This window comes from Epithele typhae (genome assembly GCF_022376455.1).
Source record: "Epithele typhae strain CBS 203.58 chromosome Unknown BXZ73scaffold_22, whole genome shotgun sequence".
Lineage (NCBI taxonomy): Eukaryota > Fungi > Basidiomycota > Agaricomycetes > Polyporales > Epitheliaceae > Epithele > Epithele typhae.
In genome coordinates this window covers 68,570-92,639 of record NW_025954213.1, presented here as the reverse complement: position 1 = coordinate 92,639, position 24,070 = coordinate 68,570, and the positions used below count along the sequence as shown (strand labels likewise).

At 56.8% G+C, this 24,070-nt stretch overlaps 8 protein-coding genes across 8 annotated transcripts; 6 read left to right on the top strand and 2 right to left on the bottom strand.

Annotated features, from left to right (window-relative positions):
• Positions 1 to 543: 543 nt before the first annotated feature.
• Positions 544 to 4,607, top strand: BXZ73DRAFT_46420 (translation elongation factor 2; the record flags this gene model as incomplete). Its single annotated transcript, XM_048019689.1, has 12 exons — positions 544 to 778; positions 828 to 967; positions 1,024 to 1,604; positions 1,655 to 2,549; positions 2,605 to 2,769; positions 2,825 to 2,921; positions 2,980 to 3,400; positions 3,458 to 3,660; positions 3,931 to 4,059; positions 4,113 to 4,250; positions 4,307 to 4,358; positions 4,418 to 4,607. 12 exons carry the CDS (start codon positions 544 to 546, stop codon positions 4,605 to 4,607), a joined length of 3,246 nt encoding a protein of 1,081 aa, XP_047878144.1.
• Positions 4,608 to 5,019: 412 nt separating this feature from the next.
• On the top strand, positions 5,020 to 9,611 carry BXZ73DRAFT_89795 (ras GEF; the record flags this gene model as incomplete). The annotated part of the gene is made up of 13 exons (XM_048025392.1): positions 5,020 to 5,517; positions 5,573 to 6,076; positions 6,127 to 6,312; positions 6,390 to 6,973; positions 7,036 to 7,808; positions 7,857 to 8,105; positions 8,161 to 8,289; positions 8,428 to 8,528; positions 8,583 to 8,837; positions 8,891 to 8,980; positions 9,056 to 9,254; positions 9,305 to 9,326; positions 9,347 to 9,611. The coding sequence occupies 13 exons, from the start codon at positions 5,020 to 5,022 to the stop codon at positions 9,609 to 9,611; spliced, it is 3,855 nt and encodes a 1,284-aa protein (XP_047878143.1).
• Positions 9,612 to 10,104: 493 nt separating this feature from the next.
• Positions 10,105 to 10,448, top strand: BXZ73DRAFT_46592 (DASH outer kinetochore protein; the record flags this gene model as incomplete). The annotated part of the gene is made up of 2 exons (XM_048019719.1): positions 10,105 to 10,173; positions 10,233 to 10,448. The coding sequence occupies 2 exons, from the start codon at positions 10,105 to 10,107 to the stop codon at positions 10,446 to 10,448; spliced, it is 285 nt and encodes a 94-aa protein (XP_047878142.1).
• Positions 10,449 to 10,899: 451 nt separating this feature from the next.
• BXZ73DRAFT_89794 (uncharacterized protein) lies at positions 10,900 to 14,843 on the bottom strand (the record flags this gene model as incomplete). Its single annotated transcript, XM_048025391.1, has 14 exons — positions 10,900 to 11,008; positions 11,083 to 11,234; positions 11,287 to 11,475; positions 11,527 to 11,665; positions 11,718 to 11,875; positions 11,938 to 11,956; positions 12,087 to 12,289; positions 12,364 to 12,701; positions 12,740 to 13,043; positions 13,100 to 13,365; positions 13,418 to 14,047; positions 14,099 to 14,438; positions 14,498 to 14,788; positions 14,841 to 14,843. The coding sequence occupies 14 exons, from the start codon at positions 14,841 to 14,843 to the stop codon at positions 10,900 to 10,902; spliced, it is 3,141 nt and encodes a 1,046-aa protein (XP_047878141.1).
• Positions 14,844 to 16,390: 1,547 nt separating this feature from the next.
• Positions 16,391 to 17,410, top strand: BXZ73DRAFT_77298 (uncharacterized protein; the record flags this gene model as incomplete). Its single annotated transcript, XM_048022634.1, has 2 exons — positions 16,391 to 16,858; positions 16,916 to 17,410. The coding sequence occupies 2 exons, from the start codon at positions 16,391 to 16,393 to the stop codon at positions 17,408 to 17,410; spliced, it is 963 nt and encodes a 320-aa protein (XP_047878140.1).
• A 630-nt stretch (positions 17,411 to 18,040) lies between these two features.
• Positions 18,041 to 18,725, top strand: BXZ73DRAFT_89793 (Endosulfine-domain-containing protein; the record flags this gene model as incomplete). The annotated part of the gene is made up of 4 exons (XM_048025390.1): positions 18,041 to 18,076; positions 18,210 to 18,293; positions 18,358 to 18,452; positions 18,560 to 18,725. The coding sequence occupies 4 exons, from the start codon at positions 18,041 to 18,043 to the stop codon at positions 18,723 to 18,725; spliced, it is 381 nt and encodes a 126-aa protein (XP_047878139.1).
• A 743-nt stretch (positions 18,726 to 19,468) lies between these two features.
• BXZ73DRAFT_101095 (DNA polymerase alpha, subunit B) lies at positions 19,469 to 21,792 on the top strand (the record flags this gene model as incomplete). The annotated part of the gene is made up of 9 exons (XM_048014794.1): positions 19,469 to 19,544; positions 19,604 to 20,038; positions 20,095 to 20,133; positions 20,183 to 20,271; positions 20,321 to 20,578; positions 20,631 to 20,804; positions 20,862 to 21,083; positions 21,148 to 21,570; positions 21,637 to 21,792. 9 exons carry the CDS (start codon positions 19,469 to 19,471, stop codon positions 21,790 to 21,792), a joined length of 1,872 nt encoding a protein of 623 aa, XP_047878138.1.
• A 451-nt stretch (positions 21,793 to 22,243) lies between these two features.
• Positions 22,244 to 23,644, bottom strand: BXZ73DRAFT_46486 (citrate lyase beta subunit; the record flags this gene model as incomplete). Its single annotated transcript, XM_048019704.1, has 9 exons — positions 22,244 to 22,303; positions 22,350 to 22,486; positions 22,541 to 22,601; positions 22,660 to 22,737; positions 22,792 to 22,901; positions 22,957 to 22,972; positions 23,040 to 23,282; positions 23,338 to 23,430; positions 23,489 to 23,644. Coding segments are annotated over 9 exons (954 nt in total), but the record flags the coding sequence as incomplete, so codon positions are not given.
• Positions 23,645 to 24,070: the final 426 nt, after the last annotated feature.

Sequence of the window (24,070 nt, the reverse complement as noted above, 5' to 3'; positions counted from 1 at the left end):
GTCATGAGTCGGGGAGGCCACGGGAGTTCACCGCCCGAGCATTGAAGAAGGTCAACACGCGTCAGTCCCGTTGTTTTAATAAACACGGCGGGCGCACCTGGCACATATGACAAAGTCTACGCTCGAGTCGGGGCCGTGCTGCGTCGGGGTCATCGATTCATCTGACGGGCACCCGCCCCGGTCGTAAGATGACTCCGGCGGGGTCGCATCCAACGCGCATACACGACTGTTGTGGAGGATAACTTGTCCTGGATTGGCATCGACGCCGGACAACACTGTGCAAGTCGGAATGTTTGGATAAAGTCGTTCGTTACTTGAACGGCATAGATGACGGAAGAAGCCCGGGTCGTCCAGATATTAGTTCAGCTTCAAGCGAACCAACCGGAACCTTTGTCAAGCGGCTCACATGATCGGCCCGACAGAGCCGCCGAAGATATTCTGGCTGGTGCAACGGCCCCGAGTTTGTTGACTCTGGTGCTTTGCGAGCACGGGTTTCCTGCTCTATGCATCTTCGTTGCTCGCAACCCCGCTCGACACCTCACCATGGCTACTGCAGAAGCCGTCGACGTCCGCAACGTCACCACCATCGGTCATGTCGACCACGGCAAAACCACGATGATGGATGCTCTGCTTGCAGCAAATAACATCATCTCCTCTAGAATGGCCGGAAAGATTCGGTACCTGGATAGCAGAGAGGACGAGCAAGAGAGGGGCATTACAATGGAGAGCAGCGCTGTTTCCTTGCGCTTCAAGGCTATGGAAAAGACTCCCGAAGGAGGTGCGGATTCATCATCTTTTCACCACTGTTGCTGTTTCGATGATAGTAGAACCTCGCCCGAAGACGTACGTCATCAATATGATTGACACTCCTGGGCATGTCGACTTCTCAAGTGAGGTCTCGACAGCGTCGCGTCTCTGCGACGGTGCGCTTGTCCTCGTCGATGCAGTGGAAGGTGTATGCACCCAGGTGAGCAGCCCAAGTATATTCCAACCCAAGGATGGATCCACATTCTATATCTACAGACAATCACAGTTCTGCGCCAAGCATGGCAAGATCGCTTGAAACCGATTCTTGTGGTAAACAAGTTCGACCGACTCGTCACCGAACTGAAGCTCTCGCCGGTAGAAGCCCATCACCATCTCTCTCAGCTCATCGAGCAAGTGAATGCAGTCATGGGTAGCTTCTTTGCGGGAGACCGCATGGAGGACGATCTGCGATGGAGGGAAGAGCGCGAACGTCGGCTGGCAGCAAAGAAGGAGTCACTCGAGGATGAGCTTCTAGCTACCGTCAACGAAGAAGACGAGTTCCAAGAGAAAGACGACGACGACCTCTATTTTGCACCTGAGCGCGGCAATGTAATCTTCGCGTCGGCCATAGACGGGTGGGGCTTCCGCATCGGCAAGTTCGCACATTTGTACGCCATCAAGCTGGGCATGAAAGAGGGCAACCTACGTCAGGTCCTTTGGGGTGATTTCTACCTCGACCCCAAGACGAAACGTGTTATATCGGCAAAGCATCTACGGGGGCGCTCCCTGAAGCCGCTGTTCGTTCAGTTCATCTTGGAGAACATTTGGGCAATATACGATGCTGTGTCGCTTAACCCGTACGTGCCCCTCTCAAGACAGAGACGCGTAATTGCTGAATATCACAAAGAAACCCAGACAAAGTGGCCAAGATTATCACCACCCTTGGCTTGAAGATCCTTCCTCGAGACCAAAAGTCCAAGGACACCCGTCAACTCCTCTCCTTGATCTTCTCGCAGTGGCTCCCATTGTCTTCATGCGCCATCCAGGCAATTGTCGACGTCGTGCCTCCTCCATCGACGGCACAGCAAATACGCATTCCAAAAATGCTCTATCCGGAATTGTACGAGTCGACAATTGCGGCCAAGAACAAGCTGGAAGAAGACTTGTACTCTTGCAGCGCCGACGCGACTGCCTCCGTAGTGGCGCTCGTCAGCAAGATGTTCGCCGTCCCCAGCTCCGAGCTTCCGGAAAACAAGAAGAAAGCCCTCACCGCCGACGAGATGCGCAGTCGCGCGAAAGCTGCTCGGGAGGCCCGTGCTGCCGTTGCCGCCCCGGCCACCGCCACAAACGCCGTGGACACAGAAGCCGCTTCAGTTCCGATTGAAGGCGCAATGAAGAACGCCCAACTCAACGACGACGTCCCAGCCGCCGAGCCAACCGAGGACGACGCCGAGGAGACGCTGCTCGGGTTCGCGCGCATCTACTCGGGCACGATCCGCGTCGGGACGACGGTGATCTGCGTGCTCCCCAAGTACAACCGTGCGCTTGGGCCGGCGCACCCGCGCAACGCGCCGCACATCGCGGCGGCGGCGGTCGAGCAGCTCTACACGATGATGGGCCGCGAGCTCGTACCGGTCGAGAGCGTCTCCGCGGGGAACGTGTTCGCGGTGCGCGGGCTCGAGGGCAAGGTGTGGCGGAACGCGACGCTGTGCGCGCCGGCGATCGGGGGCATCAATAGCTCCAACCCGGATTGGGGCGCACACGAGGATTGTCTTGTGAACATGGCGGGTGTGCTGCGTTACGTGAGTCCGCTGCCTTCCAGGACTCTTGTCATGTCGTGCTGAAAGATGGACTCAGGCCGCCCCGATCGTCCGGGTCGCTCTGGAGCCAGAGCACCCGGGTGACATGCCGAAGCTGTTACGCGGACTCAAGCTCCTCAGTCAGGCCGATCCGTGCGTGGAGACATTCCAGCAGCAGACGGGCGAGCATGTTATCTTGACAGCCGGCGAGCTGCACGGCGAGGTATGTTTGCACCGCGCCGAGGTATTCTGAGGTCCTAACCTTACGGGCTGCGCAGCGGTGTTTGAAGGACCTCCGCGAGAGATTTGCGAAGATCGAAATCCACGCGTCTAAGCCTATCGTGCCCTTCAGAGAGACTGCCGTGAAAGGCGTCGGTGGGTACCAGTCTCTGCCTGACGGGACCAGTGACTGACGCGCCGCGGACGCACCTAGATATGGCGCCCCCGAAGACGCCAAACGCCAAACGCGGCACAATTCATGGCGCCGCAGCACACGACTTGGCAAAGTTTACGATCCGTGCATCCCCGCTCCCTGCACCGATATTGGACTTTCTATTCGACAACCTCGCTATCTTGCGCCGCATGCAACAGGAGCTCAAGGCTGGCGAAGAGGATCCGGAGGCCGGAGTTGGTGGGGACGATGACGTGGCCCCCGCGGATGAGGACTACGACGTGCAGGGCGAGTATATCAAGAAGCCCACGATCAAGGTGGAACAGTTCTGGTCCGCGATGCATGAAAAATGCAAGGAGGCCGGCGGGGAGTGGAGCGATGTCGCGGCCAAGACGTGGGCGTTCGGACCGCAGAGGGTGGGGACGTGCCTCCTAATCGACACCAGATCAGGGCAGCCCAACTCGTCAGTAACACGTGTGCGAATGCCTTCAACGACGTAGTTTACTGACGGACTGCACAGGTTGAAAGAGCGGTTAGCGCGGATCAAGTCCCATGAGGTGGCCAATGAGCAGGACCCGCTCGCGCTCACGTTTGATGATTCCCTCGAAACGGGATTCCAGCTGGCCATGTTTCAAGGACCTCTGTGTGCTGAGCCCGTGGAGGGTATGGCGTACTTCGTAGAGTCGCTCACCCTTGACAGGGGAGGGATCGAGCAGGAACAAGGTATGTATCAACCTCTATCATTCCAGCCCATATCTTCTGTGCACTACATGGGCACCTGGTGGAACACGTGCACGTACTACAAGTTGCTTCCCACGGTAACTTTCTACACGCGTTCCACAGAGGACGCCCCAGCGTTATCCGGAGCGCGAGCACTCCGTGGAAGCTCTCGTGTCGCCATAGTGAGGTGGAAATCGTTTGCCGCCAGTCACATCCAAGCTCTATCACGGCTTCCCTAGTTTGCGTGGGCTCTGACGCTGACACTCCCTCCAGCGTCGAACCGGACCGCACATCTGACGGGCTCCTTCATTTCGGCCGTCAGGGACGCCTGCAAAAATGGACTGCTCGACTGGTCCCCACGTCTGATGCTCGCCATGTATACCTGCGATATCCAAGCGTCTAGTAGGTCCATTGCCGTCCATGGTAACGCTAGTCCTTCTGAACAGGCTTCCCAGCGGACGTTCTTGGCAAAGTGTACGCCGTCGTGGCGAAGCGCCGGGGACGCATAGTGTCCGAGGAGATGAAGGAGGGCACCGAGTTCTTCACCATCAGCGCGAAGCTGCCCGTCGTGGAAAGTTTCGGTTTTGCGATGGGTGAGTGCTCTACGGCTCCGTGCTTAGGGTGGTAAGCTGATGGACTTGTTTGATAGAGATCCGGAAGCGAACTTCTGGGGCGGCGAGTCCGCAGCTCATCTTCAGCGGGTAAGCCATCCATGCGATATGACCGGTAACCCCGTCAGTGGCTGATTGACTGCGGGCAGGTACGAGATGCTCGACCAGGATCCGTTTTGGGTCCCTACGACGGAGGAGGAATTAGAGGACCTGGGTGAGAAAGCGGACCGAGACAATTTGGCAAAGTCGTACATGGATGCTGTACGCGAGCGCAAAGGTCTGTTCGTCGACAAGAAGATCGTCGAGTTTGCGGAGAAGCAGCGTACGCTCAAGCGATGATTGTGTACGCTTTGCGACATTATGTAGGACGGAGTTGTTGTAAAATAGCCTTTTCGGACGATTTCGCAGTCTTCACAGACGCGATGAATTCTAAGGGATATGCCGAGTGGGTGGTTTGTGCAGGACGACTGCCTATAGCGCCAATGAAGAGACTAGTTCTAGAACAATTACACAGTGGAACTCATGTACTCTGCGCGCCGACCGATGTGTCTCGTCAATGAGAATGGGCCAGGGCCGACTGGCGCCAGCTGAGGCCATTTGGGGGGCGCCTGGTAATCGACGCTGACCACGTGGGAGGGCAGTGGACTTCCGCCGCCTCATTCCTGACTACAGACCATCCCGACCGCCGCCCCCCGCCCCGCCCCGCCCCCGCCCCTACGGTCTGCTGTCGCATGCGACGCCGACCACGGACATGTATGACTCTCAGCAGGCAATGACCTACGACAATGGCCAGGCCGTCCCCGACGACCAGTACATCTCCACATTCTTCTGCCGCGCCCTATACGACTACCAGACGAACGACTCCTCTTCCCTCTCCTTCCACAAGGGCGACATCATCGAAGTCCTCACGCGTCTCGAGTCCGGCTGGTGGGATGGTCTTCTCAACGATGAGCGCGGCTGGTTCCCGTCCAACTATGTGGAAATCATTTCCGACCAGGAGGCGGAGGCCGCTCTGGGCGGGTCCGACTATCCCTCCTCCCAGGCGTCCCTCCCTGACGACTCTATGGTCGACATGGCCCATACAATGCAGCAAAGTCTCTCGCAGAGTGATCAGGATGGTGACTGGCTCAACGACGATGCCGACTACGCCCAGCAGCGCGCCCCGGGATACGCCAACGGAGCTGCCGCGGCTGCCGGAGGGACGCAGCATAGCGATTTCTGGGTTCCTCAGGTGTCACCGGATGGACGAGTACGTCTTCCTTCCTCCTATATGCGTATCCCGTCGTTGAATCGCGTGCCCCTAGATATTCTACGTCAACACGCAGACCGGCCAGCAGTCGCGAGACCTTCCTACGGAAGGCGATGACGGGGAAGACCCTGAGGTTGCTGCCCTCTCGTCCCACTCTCGTGCTGGTCCGAATGCAAACCTGGGTCTGGCGACGACGAATGGGGGTGCCCACGAAGGTGCAGGCTTCGGCATTCCCAACAGGACGCGGACGCCAGAACCGTGGATTCGACGGCTCGCAGATGACGGCATGTCCTACTACTACCTCAACAAGGTTGACGGCAACATCTCCTGGACGCTCCCCGAGTCTTCTGCGTCGGACGGTCCCCCCACATATAACGACGGCGAGCTCACCGCTCGTGATGCGCCCTCTCGCGGTCCCGCAGCCGCGGCGTCCATTCCTCGTAATGGGAGCTCTAACGGGATCTCTGGTCGCATGCGGTCGGAGTCCTCAGTGTCTCGAACACGCCAACGCAGCAATAGCAGTGCGGACCGCCTCAGTATCCATTCTGATGATTCGGAGGTGTACCTTCGCGGCGAGATCGCGCTGATCCTGTCGCGGCGGCCAGCAAGATGGGGAGCAGCCGTCCCATCGTGCAGTCCAACGGAGCAGTCCCACGGTCTAACCAGCCAAGCACAGCGGCCCTTGAACTCACAGCGGCGGAGGAGTCGGCGAAAGCCCTCCAAGAGAGACTGGCCCCAACACCTCCCGAGACCGCAGTTGAGCTCTCGAATCAAGTGCGGGAATCCATCTCTGCCGTTCTCCGGTTCCTGAAAGCTTCGTCAAACCCTCGTCGACCGGAGCAGTATCGGAAGTGGACCAACTGGTGTTGCAGGTCGTCGCCGCGGTACGCAACCTCCTCTATGTCACTGCGACCCCCAGCGGCCATGTTCCAAGCCACCTCTACCCCCGCGACCCTCGTGATCCACGGCTAGCCAACAACGGTCAGACCCTTCAGTCCCACCTGAAGGCCGCTCACCGCAAGGTCGCCGGAACACTGTCCAAGCTTGTGCTCTCCGCTCTCGCCATGCAGTACGACCCCGGTTTGTCGTCGTCCGACAAGCCAAATAGGATGGAGTCAGATGTTGCCGAACTGGAGCGTGCGGTGGTCGCATTCGTCGGAGAAGTACAGTTCTTCCAAGAGCAGCACTCTCTGTCGAACTCGCTGTCGAAGACGGGCGGGAAGCGGCTTTACGGCGCTTTCTCCAGCATCAACGTTGGACTCGGGCTACCTGGAGCAGGTATCGCCGCGGACTGGCAGGGATACGGCTACGTCGCTCCCGAGGACGGCAGCAGCGGTCCGCGAAGGGTCCTGAGCGATGAGGTGGTGATTGAATTCAAGGGGAGTCTGAAAGCGCTGGAGGCGCGATTAGGCTCTCTGGTCATCTCGCTCAGGTACTTGGACAACCACTCAGGTATGTGGCGTGCCTGGCGGCTTTTTACGTAAATTCATTGACACACTTTAGAGCGGGTAATCATAGAGGGGCAAAACGCATCGCTTTCCTCTCAGCCCTCTTACGGATGCTCTGCGGCATTAATGTGGCACAACACGTAGACGTGGACGGCGTTCATCCCGAGACTGGCTCTGCGTCTACGTCCCCACAGTACATGCAGATGGTGGACAAGGCTCGTGGCCAGATGCGCATCTTGGAGGCGGCGACGCAAGCGTTGTACGATGATGGTATGGCGACCTTCCTCGCCGTACAAGCCCTCGGGCGCGCGGACCTCCTGGACCCTCGTGACCGCGCTTCCATCGTCGCCTCGGCGGAGGCCGCGGCGCCCATCATCCGCTCCAACTGTGTCCTCGTCGGGCAGACGCTCGAGACCCTCCTCGCTATCGGCCACGACCAGGCGTCGATTAGCCAAGGCGACTACCGCCAGTCGATCGAATGGCGGCGGTCGCGGATTCACATGGCGGACACTTCAGCATCCATCGCTGCCCTCACGTCACAGATGGAGCGGATACCGAACAACGAAGAGGAGGAATATGTCGACATGGCCACCGCCTTCACCACTACACGCACGGCACCTACCGGAGACTCCATGTCCCAAGTTCCGTTCTACAGTGATCCTCACCAACCGTCTCAGTCGTCATTGGAGCTATCGGACCGCACACGCTCGAATAGCCTCACGGAACCCGAGACGCCAACGTACACGGACTCCGTCGAGAACACGCTCATTGCGCCTCCGTCACCAGAACTGGGCGATGATCCTTTGGATGATGAGCGTGCTCCTTACCTGGACGACGACGACAGTAAGTTACCAGATTGCGCGCTATGAGCTCCACTGACTTCTCGCATAGGGTCGATCGTGGGTTCCATTGTGGGCAAATCGCCGCCGCGCGGCGCGGGCAAGGGTAACAAGCTGATGAAGATTCTCGGTCCGGAGACGCCACAGCACTACATCAGCCAGCTGAACGCGGAGCAGAAGCCGTGGTACCTCCGGCCGAACTACGACCCGAACGAGATTCTTATCGACCCTGATGGTCAAGTACGAGCCGGTACTGCCATGTCTCTTGTTGAGCGTTTGACGGCGCATGAGGCGCTTGGCGGTGAGTTCCTAGGTTTCCGCATACAAGCGTAAGGACTCATGGATACGGCATTCAGACACTTCATTCAATAAGAACTTCTTGATGACATTCAAGTCGTTCATGACTGTCGACGAACTGTTCGAGCTGTTGACGAAGCGCTTTTGGATCACGTCACCCCCGAATCTGAAGCCCACTGAACTGAGGAGTGGACGCGACTGAAGCAACAACTGATCCGCATGCGGTAAGCCACCTCCAACTAGACTCCTATACGAACACTCACGCACTGGTCAGTGTGCTCAACATCTTCGGACAATGGTTACGGACGACGACATTCTGGAGAAAGAGGACATGTACATCCTCAGTCGCATGAAGGAGTTCGCTTCCGAAGAGGAGGTCGTCAGCTTCGCTGCTGCGAAGCAGCTCCTGATCCTCATCGAGCGTGCGGTAGGTGCTTCTCGGGTTCACCGAGATACCCTTGTTGATAAAGTACTATGATAGCAACGCGGTGGTGATGCGCCGATCAAGACCATGAACACCGTCCCGCTCGCACCGCCGGCCCCGATTCTCCCCAAGACGACGAAGAAGCTGAAATTGCTTGACATTGATGCGCTTGAGCTCGCTCGTCAACTGACGCTCATGGAGGCCGCACTGTACAAGAAGATTCGTCCCATGGAGTGCTTGCAGCGTTCTCGGGAGTCGAAACCCGGGAAGAATCAAGACAACATCACGACTATCATCCAGCTGAGTAACAGAGTACGTGCACGGTCCTCCCTAGCCTATCATGGCACTAAACAATTGCATCACAGATCGCGAACTGGGTAGCCGAATCTGTTCTAGCAAGGGAAGACTCACAGAAACGAGCACGGATAGTGAAGCAGTTCATTAATGTCGCTGATGTGAGTGTTCTGCCATGAACTTTCTTCGTCCTGCTTGCTGATCCTGGGGGTGCTGTAGCGGTGTCGCGCATGCAGAACTTTTCAACAATGACCGCCATCGTGTCCGGTCTGAATACCCCTCCAATTCGTCGACTCAAGCGGACATGGGAACAAGTTAACGCGCGTTTCATGGGTCAGCTGAAGACATGCGAATCTACCATTGATACCAACAAGAACTTCAACAACTACCGCCAGACCCTCGCGAGGATTCAGCCGCCATGTGTACCCTTCATAGGTGCGCAGTTTATTGCTTCGCGCTTTTCATTATCTAATCTGTCTGTTCAGGTGTATATCTAACCACGCTCACGTTCATCAACGATGGAGCAGAAGACAAGTGGCGGGGAACATGATCAACTTCCGCAAGCGGCAAAAGGCGGCTGAGGTCATCCAGGACATCAAGCGCTGGCAGTCGAAGCCTTACAACTTCCAGACGGTGGCGTCTGTGCTCACCTACCTGGAGGAGTCCTTCCAGTCCTACCTGGACGGGGTCGACTACGGCGACCAGTTTTGGAACCTTTCTCTCGAGCGGGAGCCGCGTGAGCGCGAGGACGAGAAGATGGCTAGGCTGCTCCAGGAGAGTGGCTTCCTATAGACGAGAGACGGCGAGTCCGAGGTGTGGCCCTATGCTATTCTTCCCTTCCCCACCGCGCTACCCCATCTCCACCCGCCTTTTTGCCTTGCACTGCCTTTCCCCGCAGCCCTGCGCCCCTATTCCGGTTCGTTTGCGTGCACATACCTTACGCTCTGCCCTATCCCCGCCGCATATCATCTTCGCTGAAGTCTCACGTTTGGGAATGTCTGTCCAGCCCATGCTCTGTATTTGTGTTTTCCGTTCGCATCTGACTTATCCCGACTACATGCTGTAATAGTAGCTACTACTACTTCCGGACTAGGATCGTGCTGGATAATGCAACCCTCTTCCGCACGGGCGACCGTTTCCATTGAGGCCTTGATATCGAGGACGTGACCCATAACTAAAGTTGGTCGGGCTAGTATGCCATACAAGCAGTGCTAACCGTGCGAATTTCTCTTCAATCGACGGACAGGCGCCAAGTTCGGCCTTCCGCCACTCTCCAGACATGGCGATGGACGAAGAGAGCGGCAGTACATTCTTCGACAAAGAGCGCGACCGGCTCACTGCCGAAATATCAAGCGTAAGCCCGCACCGCGGCGTCGTTTCCCCTGATCGCGCCTGATCGCACATCTCTCACAGGGTTTCGAGGAGCTGCTCTCGTCGAGCAACGGCCTCAACCGGAAGCTCGAGGAGGTCCTCGGCATGACGCGCGAGTACGAAACGATCGCCGCGCTCTGGCAGAGCTTCCACGAGCTCATGCGCGGCCAGCGCGACGATGCTGCCGCTGCGGAGGCCGAGGGAGACCCTGCAGCTGGGCTCCCGGGACGGGAGGGCACGTCCTCGCGGCATCGATGACGAGGCCCGGAGGCAGGGCGGAGAAGAGCACGCGTAGGACGAGTTGTGCACGCGCTCTCGAGCCGGGAAACAAACAGTTGTGCGCTCTAGCCTACATGCACCCGAGCGAATTCGGAGGGAGCGGGAATTTGAGATGTATTGTAGCAATAGGAATCGACGAAGCACGCGCATGGTGCACCGGTTGGTATATGCGGTATACCTGGTCGTGCCTACAACAGCGTGGTGATGGAAAAAACAAAGCCGGACAGACGTGGCGATACATGACGGGGAGGTCTTCGGATTGGCGTTTGTGGGCGTCGTCAACAAAACAGGTATCCAAGTATCACAGCGGGTTGGGTTGGGGCCTGCGACGGGCGGGGGGACGTACTAATGCGACAGAGACTGATACAGAACAGGAAGAACGGAATAAGTATCGTGAACAGGAAATCGTCGTCGTCGTCGTCACTGCCGCTCAGATGTCGGCCCAGCTCGCCACCCAAGAGAAGCCGTTGAACTCGGTCTGGTCGCGAGCGGAAAGCTGAGTGTGTACTGGGGTGAGTGTTGGTTGCTCCTTCGTAATTCTTCATCGAAGTTGCTCGTATCAGCGGTACCATTCTGGCAGAAGGTCAGTTTTAAGATACGGAATATAGAACACGTTTCACGCACGATCGTGGGGAAGTAAGGAGGGGGGATGCGCTTGTTCATAATGTCGTCGAAGTTGACGTCCTTGAAAAACGGATGCCTCTTGATCTCTTCTGCGTCGCCCTTTCCTGAGCCCAGACGGCGGGCAGGGTCGCGTGTAAGCAGCTGGAAATCCTAATCAGCATATACCGTCGCAACATACACATCTACGGCCCACCTTTTGAAGAACGGAGACAGCGTCGCGAGGCATCGTAATAGGGTACAACGGCTCATCCTCCAGGATAGCATCGAAGATTTCGTCCTCGTCGTCGCCGCGGAAGGGAGACTGCCCAAGCAACATCTCGTACATGAGGACACCAAAGGCCCACCAGTCGACAGCACGGCCGTAACGCTGCTCCAGTAGAATCTAGAAAACATATATCAGTATCACGTAGAGGCACGTCCTCATGGGACGAACCTCTGGAGCCATGAATTCCGGAGTACCACAGAAGGTGCTCGTCGTTGAGCCGAACCACATGTCTTCTTTACATAGACCGTAATCAGCAACCTTGACGTGTCCCTCCACAGACAGCAGGATATTGTCCAGCTTCAAGTCACTGCGTGTTACGTTAGTCAAGGAAGCTCCAGATGTGGTTGAAGGTGACGTACCGGTAGATAATTCCGTTTGCATGGAAGTACTCAAGGGCAAGCAGCACTTCTGACGCGTAGAACTTGGCTTGCCGCAACGAGAACTGCTTGCGCTGGATGTGCAACATGAGATCACCACCGGATACGTACTCCATGACGAAGTACACGCGCGTCTCAGTCTGGAAGCACGAATGCAACCGAGAAGGAAGGGATGCCGTTCGCGGGCAGCCGTCATGAAGACGCGCTTTTCCGAACGAGTGCTGTAACAGTCGATCAGTGTCCCATCTAGAGGTGAAAAGTGCAAAAGTGCTGCAGAGGGTCGACGAGGAGTATGGCAGGACGGTGCTTGACGGAGAGGGCCGAGCCTATAATACATGGATCAACACTCACCTCTCGACTTCGTCGTTATCGATGATGAACTCCTTCTTCAACACCTTGATGGCATAAAGATTGTTCGTCTTCTTCTCCTCCGCCAACATGACTTTACCGAAGTTACCCTTTCCGAGCACCGCGAGGAAGTTGAAGTCGTCGAGCCCGACCTTGCGCTTCCGTGCCGCAGGCGGGCGCGCGACTTGCTGCTGCCCAGGCATCGCCTGTTGTTGCGCAGGGGCATCGTCTGCTGTCTACCTGGCGGCATGCTTGGGGGCATGCCAGGACCAGGCTGAACGGGGATGGTGGCCTGCTTTTGCGGAGGTGGTGGGGGTATCTGGTACCCGTTGTCTACGGGCGGTACATCGTACCCGGGTGATGGCCCAACACGGCCGGGAGGGAACGGCGCGTGAGGCTCGGTGGGGAACGGCGGGGCCATGCCACGTCCGCCTGGTGGGCGGCCTGGTTGGGGCTGTTGGGGGTAAGCTCCAGGTGGTGGCATGCCTTGCTGCATCCGGGGATCTTGCGCGGGTTCGAGAGAAGGGGTAGGCTTCCTGTACCCGTAGTCGGGCATCGTCTGCTGAGGGGACTCGGCAAGCTTCATCTGGTCCATCTGGTCGATAGGAAGTTGGACTTCTGGAGGGCCCTGAGGGGGATATGGCTGCTGAGGAGACTGGCGAGCAGGGGCGCAGTTGTTTGGCGACGCCTCTCGACCTCCTTGCGCTCCTCCTTGCGGGCAGATACCATGCGGGCTTCCTTGAGAAGCATATTGGCGGTCTCCATCGACATACCGCAGAAGTCTGGGACGAGATGGGCGCAATTCGCGTGACAGGTGAGGTCGCATTCCGTGCACCTTCTCGCGTTCTTGCGACCCAGTGGGAGCATGTAGCCGCAGTGACAGCACCAATTCGCCCCAATGTTGTTGATGGGCTCGAAGCGGTGAGGGATCCGATGGTTGATCTTGTCGGCGTCGTCTTCCTGTATGTGGAAGTCTATTAGGATCGCGCTTGCTCGACAGTCCTAAAACCACGTACCCCAGTATTCGACTTCGAGATACACTTCGTAACGACGTTTTGATAGCACTTCTTGTGACAGGTGTATCGGCAGTCCTCGCATTGATAGCCGGTAGCGTTGAGCAAAAACTCGTTGCAGAATGCGCAAAGGATGATCTGGTAGAACTGGCGCTGAACGAACTTGTGGCCGTTCATCTCGTGCACTTCGTCCTTGCGTTTGCGGACGGCGCCTTGACGACCAAGACCGTTCGGGGCGTCGAGAGGCCGTTTGCGAACATTCTCCTTGACTGTACCATCCTCTGAGCAAATATCCAAGCAAGCGAGAGCGATTACACTCACTGAAGTTGAGGTGCAATGCAAGGGCTCCAGCTGGTTCAACGCTAAACCACGCGTCGATACCTTCTGACTGTGCACCGCCCGGCATGGGGCCGCCAAGCGGAACGACTCGGTTGTCGCCGAATGGGATAGGAGCATTCATGTCACCCATCGGCCCACCTTGAGATGCAGCGGCCAACGGGTCACCGCCGTTCATCGCTCCGGCAGCAGTCACCCATCCACCTTGCCCACTTTCCATCAAAACCTTCTGCCTGCGCTGCGCTTCAACCAAGTCATTGATCTTGACCCACAACAGACCAATGAGCTGGGGCTGGTCATTCGCGTGCTTGTCGTAGACGGCGATCTCGACTTCGTTCGCCTTATCGACGGTGATCTCGAAGTTCTCCATCCAGCGGTCGGTCTTGGTGGGGTGAGACCGCTCGAGCTGAGTGCCTTCTACGCGAAAAGAAACGTACGTCTCAACCTGCTTGGAGGCGGACCTAGAGCGGAAGGTTGTTTGAATGGGAGCATGGTCGAGTTCACGAGCACCTTTGAGCGTGATTTGGAGTTTGCCAGAGAGCGGCTTCGAACGAAGGTTGTCTTTGCGTTCACCGTCGACACCAGGACCAGCCGGGCCGGGTCCAGGTCCAGGAGCTACAACGCAGCGTTGGATGCCGCGGTGATGCAACACAGGATTACACTCACTTTCGTCCTCCTCGACGACATCGTCTAGGACGTGAAGCGTTTTGTACCGCCTGAGCGCCGTCTGAAGAAGCTGGATCTTGCGCTCAGACTCGATGCGTTTGCTCTCCGCGTCCTGCCGAGACTTCTTGTCGCCATCCGCAAGATACAACCTGGCCATCTTGTCTATACCCTTCTTGTACTGCACTTCGACCTGAAGTTTGTACTCGAGCTGGTGTAGCATGCGGGAGATCTTGGCGGCAGTGTGGGGCGTGTCTGCCTTGATCAGGTCGAGATTGCTATATGTCTTGGGCTTGGGCATGCCGTAGTTGTCGTCCATAGATGGCCCACCGGATGGATGCATCTCGGGCGAGCGATTCGCGCGGGCAGCGTATTCCGATGCGGTTGATGTACCGGAACGACCGTCGGGTGTTCGGGCCATGTGGGGGACTGGGGAAGGCTGCCTTGCGAAGAGCCAGTGCTGCTGCTGGATCGATCGTCGCGCTGCTGCATCATCTTGCGGGAGTGAAGCTCGCGGAGGGTGTCTTCGAAATAGGAGAGGGAGCGTTCGGTCTCACGGATCTGGGCGTCGTTCTTGCGGAGGACATCGGGGTTGCTGGTGGCCTGTCGAATGAGCTTCGAGGCTTCGAGGATCTTGCGCTCGGTCTCGATGCGCCGGTAGACATCCTGGATCTTCTGGTCCAGCTCGCTCGCCTGGAGGAGGTGAGCGGGGGAGAGGGCGGAGATGGGGACGAGATGGGCGCACCATGGCGGAATGAGGGTAGAGCCCGCGGGTGCGGGGATGTCGAGAGACGGGACTGCTGAAGACGAGGGCGTGCTAGAAGAAGAACAGCTGAGCGAGACCCTGCGAGTGTCTTCCGCCGAGGGCAGGCTGCCGAGGGGCGGTGTGTGGGTCTGCTTGCCCACCGCCACCGTCGCTTTCCGAGAGATAAGATGCTTATCATGGCCCTGTTTACTCTCCAAGTCTCCTCTTCCGCGCCCGCGCCCTGCCTTTCTAATGCGGTCCCCATGCCCGTCATAGCCACCTCCCCCGCCCTCCGCGACCGCGAGGGTGGCGTCGCCATCACCCTCTCCGCCCACCATGTCCTCTCGGTGGCCGCTCCGTCGGGCAGGATGCGCGCAGTCCAGGACCCGCCCAGCAACATCGACGTCATCCTCCACGCCAACTTGATCATCTCTATCGCCGGCACACAAGGCAACCAAAATGTCGACGGGTGTGTCATGCGATGTTCCGCCGTAGCACAACATCTTCTGCAATATCTCCAAAGGGTCCGCGGTCATCTTTCTCCGTTCTCTTCTTTGCACTAACCTTACTTTGTCCTCCAGAATAGTGAATGGCTCGGGGTTATGCCCGTCTCTAATATATTCCTGGACGACGCAGACGGAGAAGCAAAACGTGAGGCGCAATTCCTTTTAGAACATCCGCTCCTGCGGATCTGGAAAATGCGCTTACCCTAACTTGTCCCGACCTAGTCATGCTGCGTTCAAATCGTCCGATTCTTGAAAGACGAACGCCATGCTTCCATCTGCTCGAACTTCACCTCCTATATGCGGCGCATATACCCACAAGTCACGACATTAAGAATGGGTACACAGAGCCAGGTTCGCTGGGATTTGTTCCTGAGCACAGCACGTGCCAACTCTTTGCGTTACAGGTGCCATGATGGCTGCGGTGGACCCTTTCTCTCCTTATGCGTTCACGCCCCTTGTCAGAGAATTGGATCGCATTACGGAAAATTTTGCTTCTTTAGAGCTCGTCAGGTGGGTGTGTTCCTTCCCCTCTGGCCGACAATTGAACGCCTTTCATCGGTATTTGGACCGGCGAAAGTGCACGTTTCCCTCACCAGAAGGCGTCTAGTCGCCGTCTCTTCATTGCACGACGCACTTGTTTCAGAGCTAACCGGTTTGGTAGACGTTATCCATTAATTTTCGGCCCATGGCGCGAGGTGAGCAGTGCGTTCATGTCCTCGCGAAGATTCCCTCCCTTAGCCCCCACAGCGATATGATGCCGAGAAATTCGCATCAAGCAAAGTCTCTCTGAGCATTACGGAGATCATCGACCGTTCCCCGCACACCGCTTTTCGGGAACGGTCGTGCCGAATCATCAAGGTGACGTTCTCCCGGGTTCTACCTCACACGCGGCCGCTCAAGTCGCCGTTTGTTTCACAGGCACTGCATCGGCAATGCGAAAGTGCCGAATCCATTTCTGTGGCTACACTTCTCGAGGCTCGCAACCTCCTCGACGCCGACGCGTTTGCAACATCGAGCCCTGACTGCGGCGACTCTAGTCCAGTCATGGACGGTCAAGAAACGCTGTCTCAGGCCATGGACTTGATGCTAAAGGCTAGTCCAAAAACCACTCGCATCAAGGTGCGCCCAAATTCTCTTAAAGAACGTCTTGAGCTCACTGGAGGATTCTCCAAGCATGTTCGCACGGTAGCGCCCGGGGCCAGATCTACAGGGGCTAGTGTGGACAATCTGCACCTGATTGATGCAGGTCTGGGAATGGCCATGGGAGAATCTACGGCGAAAAGAAAGATCTGGGCTGACGGTCTGGAGGCTCGGGGCTTAAGCGAAGTCGAGTTCGGCGACGAGACGGATTTCGTCGGCGAAAGCCGAGAACGTGGTATGCACCTGCTAGCCATATCCGATACAAGGGAAGACCTCGTCTTGCACTTCGACAATGTTTATTCCGCATGCGCTCCAAGTCCTAGCCCTAGTTTTATCTACGGCGCTAACGAGGATACGTTCAATACCCCTCACGTACGTAGTTTGTGCCGATTTTCTGGGTTTCCCGTATCACCATAACCGTTCCAACAGGCAGTCGATTCACCTGAAATCGAACTCGTCCGTTGGAGTTCACATGCAGATCTTGCGCACGGTAAACCAGCGTCAGACAGCATACAAGATGCGGACCAGCCACTCTACCAAACTCTAATGGAACAACCACACACAACTGCTACAGGTTTATCTCCCGAGGACTTCCAACCTGACGTCGACGATCTGGAACGCTATGCCGCATCCATGCCTTCAGATTCACTCTATCGGCCCTCTTTCGACGCGACACCAGGCTTGGTTTTGTCAGGCAATACTCTCTGCCACGACACCGAGGAAGTATGCTACTCTAACAGGGCTTGGTTCTCTGGATCCGGCCCGGAACTCGGTGTCACCGCCAGCTGGCTAATCCAAGGATCATCTGACGACACGACTCTAGCTACCCGGAACCCTGTCAGCCACACGTTTACAAGAGCGCCGACGGAAACGCCGCCTCACTGTTTGGGGAAGCACGCTCAGGAAGCTCGGCCGGTGCTGTGAAGGCTATCGATAGATTGGAGGAGCGACGCGATGGGGCACATGAGGTAAACGAGGGCAGCCTCGTTGCACGCGATGTTTGGCACGCGATGTCGATAAGGCCCTGGACGAGCGGCGAAGTGGGGGTGGATATTCAAGCGGAGCTTGAGAGTTTGTATCACGATAGAGACCGGCCGGAGTCGCCGGACTGGCTTACTATTGTGTAGTTTATGAAATAAGCCACTTTGTACATGTTGCAAAAGGTGTTTCGGGGCGAATAAGCCTCTTAGGTCGTGTTCTGCCTCATGCACGTTTAACCGCGACTCCGCGAGTGCTGTTTCAGGGTGCCAGCAGCTCCATTCCAAGCTGACCGGGAAACAGTGTTCGATGGAGCGTGGCAACGGGAGCGATCCGCCCAAGGGTGCATACGTCACAAGGGCTTTGGGCTCCGCCAGACTCCGCCGGCTGTGCGGAAGACTGGCTGCGGGCGGCTAAGGAATCTCCATTCACGACCTCCATCCTCTCTGCGAAAGAATCCATCCATAAGGCCTCCACTCTCCGTGCTCGACAGAGCCTCGCTCTCCTCTGTCTCTCCCTCAACACCCCTTCTTGTCCGTCCATCGACGTTTGCGCATTTGCCGCCACCGAATAGTCATGTTGCCCGCTCAGCGTAACAAGGTCGACATCAGCGTACGTCTCAATTCCAATCCCGCGTTCAATGAAGTCCACCCCCTTCCCATCCATCGGACCATACATGACTACCGATGGTCTCCCTTCTATGTTCGCGCAAGCATCAGGCTGACGAATGTGCATTTGAATGCAGAAACTCACTGAGGAGGAGCAGAAGCTGTTCCGTCTCTATGGCAAGCTCCCTACCCACAAGAATGTGTTGACGAAGATGCAGAAGGTAGGAATTGCTCTAGCACGCACTCTCATTCATGTTGTGTGTTCATCCCGTTTCATCCTTACAGGATCGTAAATACTTCGATTCCGGAGATTACGCTTTGAGCAAGGCTGGCAAAGCTCCCCAGAACACCGTCGGGACTGCGATCCCTAACCCCGAGAAGTGAGTATTTTTCACATTACTACCGAACGTCCGTGGCATTTCCGTCGGCGAACGCTGTGCAGTTGATGGAATGAAAATGGACGCTGACCTCGGTTTTTGTGTTCTAGTATCCCCCACGCTACCTCACCTCCGGTTCACCAGAATCTGTCTGTGTCACCGACGAGCGCGACTGGGACCGTGGCGCCTGCGAAAGAAAGTCCTTTGGGTGAACAGAAAGCATCCGAAGACGAGGAGGTCATCACCACCGACGAGCCCGCAGCGGAGGTTGCATAGATCCACTTGTCCCTGCCCTGCGCTCCATATCCCGCACATGACTGCCACACCCCCGCATCTTGCCATGCCCAGTCACAAGCTCAATTCCACCGGACGCCCGCCGACCCGGCCACCTGACATGCATCCCAACTGCCTTCGCTCTCGTCCGCCGCCCCTGTCTATTTACGTTTCCTTCCGCCACGATGTTCCCCAATGAACCTGTCGACTACCACCGCCTATCACCTATCATCTACCCGCTGTACTGGAGCGTATACATTAGCTGCACCCGGACCGACCAACCTGCGTTGTATGATTATCGAGACCATGGAGAACAAACGCGAGGTGACTCTGCGACAGCGGGAGGATACATATGGATCACCAGCTTGCGAGTGGTGGTTTGTAGTTCTGCATATTTGCTGCCTCGGCTGCGCGTACTGTCAACTGTACGGTGTAATATATGGATGAAACGATGTGCGGATTTGCTGTGATGCCCTATTTTTTACGTGTGGGAGACTTGAGTGAAGCAACATTATCTCTGGTTCCAATTACTTTGGCTCACGCGTGCTAGATATCTCGTGTCCGGGAGGCTGATTAGTCAAAGGTCGCGGCGCAGAACGCGTCGGTCACAGTAACGCGTACGTGACTGAACGCGTCAAGTCACGCGATGCGCGAAGTACTTGTCTTCCCGATCCCTCTTCCCGCGTTCACGCTGTTCTTCGGTCTCACAACTCTCGCACACCCCCTCCTATTCAGCACCATCAATCATGGACAGCGCGACCCTCCGCTCCCAAGTAACAGAAAGGTTCGGAGACAGCATCGAAGACAGCCTGGTCGACGACTGTAAGCCTCGCGTGTCTCACCCAGCCCATCGCTCGCTAACCGAACGGACGCATGTCCAGGCGTGAAGCTCTGTCAGAACCACAACATGTCCGGGGAAGACCTCTTCTACAAGTGGGAGGCCGTCTCCTTCAACCGCGGCCCCCGCCAGTTCAGCGTGCAGGACCTCGACGACGTCCGCAAGACGATCCAGCGCGACCTGGCGAAGCGCGCGGGCGTGAACAAGATGCTCTCCTCGCGCGGAAAGCTCTCCGGGCTCCAGTCGCGCAACTTCGGCGGCCCCCCGACGGCGGCGGCGCGGGGAGGGCGTCCGCCGTTTGGGACCCCGGGTCCGATAGGGACACCAGTGAAGGGGAAGATGCCAATCCCGGTGGCGAGAGTGCAGGATGGGTTTGATGTGGCGCGGATCGAGGAGAAGAGGATGCCGGTAGCTGGACCGAGCAGGGTGAACTTCGTGGGGCCGGCGATGGACGAGAAGTCGAGGAAAAGGCGATCCTGTGAGTGTTTCTTATTGAGAGGTCACGCGAACATGCTGAGCTCTGGGGCGCTGCAGACCATTACATGTACGAAAAACCGTTGGGAAGAAGTGAAGGTGGGTTACGTACTCTCTGTTTTGAGAGCCCTCACTAAACCTCTGGCAGTCTTGGACGATAGGATCGACTACTTCGGAGAACAGGTGAAAGAGTACTATAACATAGCGGAGCTAGGTGACCCATCTGCAGTGACAGATGTACGTGATTCACATCTATTTCTTGCCATTTGCGCTCATTTCCTTGAAGGAAGACGTCGTGGTAGTCGGCCGAATCGCTCAGGATTCCGAGTCGGGATCGGGGAAGCTCACTGAGTCGTCACTGCTCCTCCAATCATCGCGATACATGGGTTCAGGCGCGCGGGTTCCTCTTCGCTTCGATTCTGACCTGAAGGTGCGAAAGGGCAAGAAGGGACTCGCAGGTCAAGGGCTATTCCCGGGAGCGATTGTCGCACTGAAGGGCAAGTACGGGGGAGGCGGCTCGTTTCTTGCTTCAGAAATTCTGTCGGTGAGTGTATGACGTTCCAGACCTGTGTGGTGGTTAATGATCGAATACCCAGCTGCCTCCCCTAGAGCCGGCACCCCCTTCACTAGTCAAGACCGAGAGCGGGGAGACCCAATTCTCTATGTGTGTCGCATGTGGACCGTTCACCGCGGAGTCCGATTTAGAATTCCGCCCGTTACAACACCTAGTAACCAGTTTGAGGGCTACAAAACCTGCCGTGGTCCTCCTGGTGAGCGATGTTTCGTGCATACAGGAATTAACGATCACTGATTCTGACGGTCGTCAGCTCGGACCGTTCATTGATAGCACGCATTCTATGATCAAGGCGGGGGACGTTGACTCTACGCCTGAAGACATGTTCCGCACAGTGCTCGTTGCTCGGCTACGCGAATTCCTCGACGACTCCCCGGGAAGTATTGCGTTGTTGGTGCCTGGTGTCCGCGATATTCTCAGCGACCACGCGGTCTTCCCACAACCCGAGCTCAACTCAGCTCTAGCGGACGACCCAGTACGTGTCACTATCTTCCTTCCCTTAATGACTGTAAGCTGACTGGATTTCCCTTGATCCACAGCGCATCCGCATGCTCCCGAACCCTGCCCGCTTCACGCTCAACGGTGTGCACATCGCCGCCAGCAGCGTCGACACCCTCTTCCACCTCCGTACGGAGGAGCTCTTCAAGCGCGCAGGCGAGGTTGAGCCCCTCGACGCGCCCGAGGTCCCCCTAGGCCAGCCTCCGACGGACGCGATGGCGAACCTCTGCCGGCACATCCTCCAGCAGCGGAGCTTCTACCCGCTTTTTCCCGTCCCGCTCGCGGCCGCGCACGAAGTCAGCCTCGACGCGACGCACGCGGAGCTGCTCAGTCTCGCGCCCGAGCCGGACGACGAGGATGCCGACGCGGAGCCATGCCCGGTGGACGGCGGCGGCGACCCGAGCATGGCGCGGTGCGCTCCGGATGTGCTCGTTCTGCCTTGCCGGCTGAAGCACTTCTCCAAGGTCAGTGTCGTGTGCATGGCCTCCTGCTTCCTCAGAATAACGAGACTGATGACTTGCTCGACGTAGATCGTGGATGATACTATCGCGATAAACCCGTCGTACCTCTCCAAGTGGATGTATGCCATGGTCGAGTACGCGGGGTATACCGCTCCGGGTCCCGCACGAGACCGCATCAAGGTTGAGATCAACCGTTTGGAAGGCGCGACAGGCTCGCAGTCGTAGATTATGCAAGCGTATGTGCTTTAGTCGACAGTGTAAGCTCTGTATTACCGTTATTTGCCCTGTGCCAATGCTATCGTTTTACACCGTCTGCTTCCATTGAATATATGTTTGAATTCCAGTGAAGATGATGGCTAAAAAGGCACATGACTAGAAGTGAGGAGTCAAGTAGGTGCGGGTGTTGAAGTGGAAATTATCGAATGTGCGACATGGCCCGCTGCGAACTCTGAGTCAATCGTATATGATAGGTGGCGCGGGAGCTATTGTACATGTACTTGGAGCCGATAGAACGGCTTTCGAGTATCACATTTTGCTACGTTGGCCGGGACTTTCCAACAAATAGAACGTGACAATCCAAGGGCGCATGGTGGGATGGCAGCCACCATCGGAGCAGATCTCAATGTAGAGTCAAATTACAATGTGGTGGCTGGTAAGCGTGAGTGCTATCGCAGCTTCACTTTACATCAGGGATGGGCAAGCCGGCGGCCTTGGCGATGCGCACGACGTTCTCAGCCTGTACGTGTATTTGGTCAATAAAGCTCGCGTGCGAGAAAGGAGACCGAGCCACATGCCTGCTTGATCATAGGTGCGTCAATCATCTCCATACCTCCTCCTTCGAGCTCCAAGCCAGCAGCTCCCCGGTTCAGTAGATGGGATTTCCCCATTTGTTTCAAGATGCGAGCGGCGCGCAGAATTTCTACGAGATTCCTACTGAGCGGTCACGGTGATTGGTTCAAGACGGTGAGCGTACCTTTAGAACTTGGCACGAATGTGGACTGGATCACTTCGACCTGGGTGGGATGGATTGCTTGCTGTGAATTCACTCTCCTCAGTGTCCCAAGCCTATATGGTGACGAGATTACGACACACCTTTCCCGTAAATCCAAGCCTGTGCCCGTCTTCGCATTCGTCGCGCAGATAGTCGAGGTCTTTGTAGTTGACACACACCTTTGCGATGTCAGCAAGCAATATCACGAGCTTGACATGAACGCGGAACCCCACCATGTCAATTGCACCGAGCCCGAATGCTTTCGCCGTGACGACGACATGAGAACGAGTATACAGCAGCTCTTGACGAGACGTGGTGCGGATTATGCCCGTGTCCGCGCAGTCTAAAACCTTCAACGGTGTGGCCCGCATTGACAGAGCCTGCGATCATGTACTCACAATCTTCCGCCGCGAACTGTCCGGCCCCAGCCGTGACTAAGTTTCCCGTGCTGTAGCCAAAACATGCTAAGGGAAGGACACACCAGTAATGCTGACAACTCTCCTCCCGTGACCGGTCCCCAAGTGGACTTCCACGCCGCGATCTCACCGAGGTTGTACATCGCCCGTGCGCTCTCGACGCTCGCTACGAGTCTCACAGGCGGTGATCCCGACTTTCGGAAGGCGTGCCTCTGGGATGCGGCGTGTATTTGCTCCGAGATATAGTGCAGGTCTTGCGCGGAGTGGATCTTGGGGAGGACGAGCGTGCGCACGCACGGAAAGGAGAGCTACCCAATGCAATTGAAACAAAGGGAAATACAGCAAAGAGGACGAGTTACTCACCGCTTGCTGGATATCATCCTCGAAAAACGCTGTTGCATTCGAGTTCAGTCTCACGGCGATCCGCTCGGGCGACGGAAGGCTGTCTGAGCGCGTCTGTATGGATACATATGAGCTCCTACGATCCTCTTGAAAGCACATGCAGCTGGCGCACAGACAGAAAGTGATGAAGCCGGGCTCTTGCGTTCTTCTTATCTGCGGGAGAGGGTGGTACGCTGTCCTCCAGGTCGTATATGATCACATCCGTGGTGCTAGCCAATGACTTTTCCAGCATGCGTTCCACCGATGATGGTACTGCGACAATGGTCCGTCAACCCCTACCATTCGTGGCGCGGTAAAGTTCGCATGACCCATACCATAGAGATACGAACGACTCAGATTGCCATGCTGAGTGGAACTCGACAAGCGGGGAGTACTGGTGGAGAACGCGGCAGAAGAGCGACGAAGAAAGACTGGTGCCGTAAAAGCAAGAGATGTCTTTTGTTTGTTACAGAGCGGGCCAAGGCAAGGCAGCGAGATAGTCTGGACATTGAAGGTGGCGGACACTGGGGACACTGGACGAGCGCTTCGAAACCCGTCCTCAACGGACCACTCGCACGTTCGAAGCCGACTCGCTCACTCGCGAAAGGCCGCCGCCATTCTCCTCCTTGAGCCGAGTTCCTTCGCTCGCGTGTTCTCCAAAAACACGGCGGCTGCCAGTCTGCCAGTGCCTGTCGTCCCTGACCAGATCCTTTGA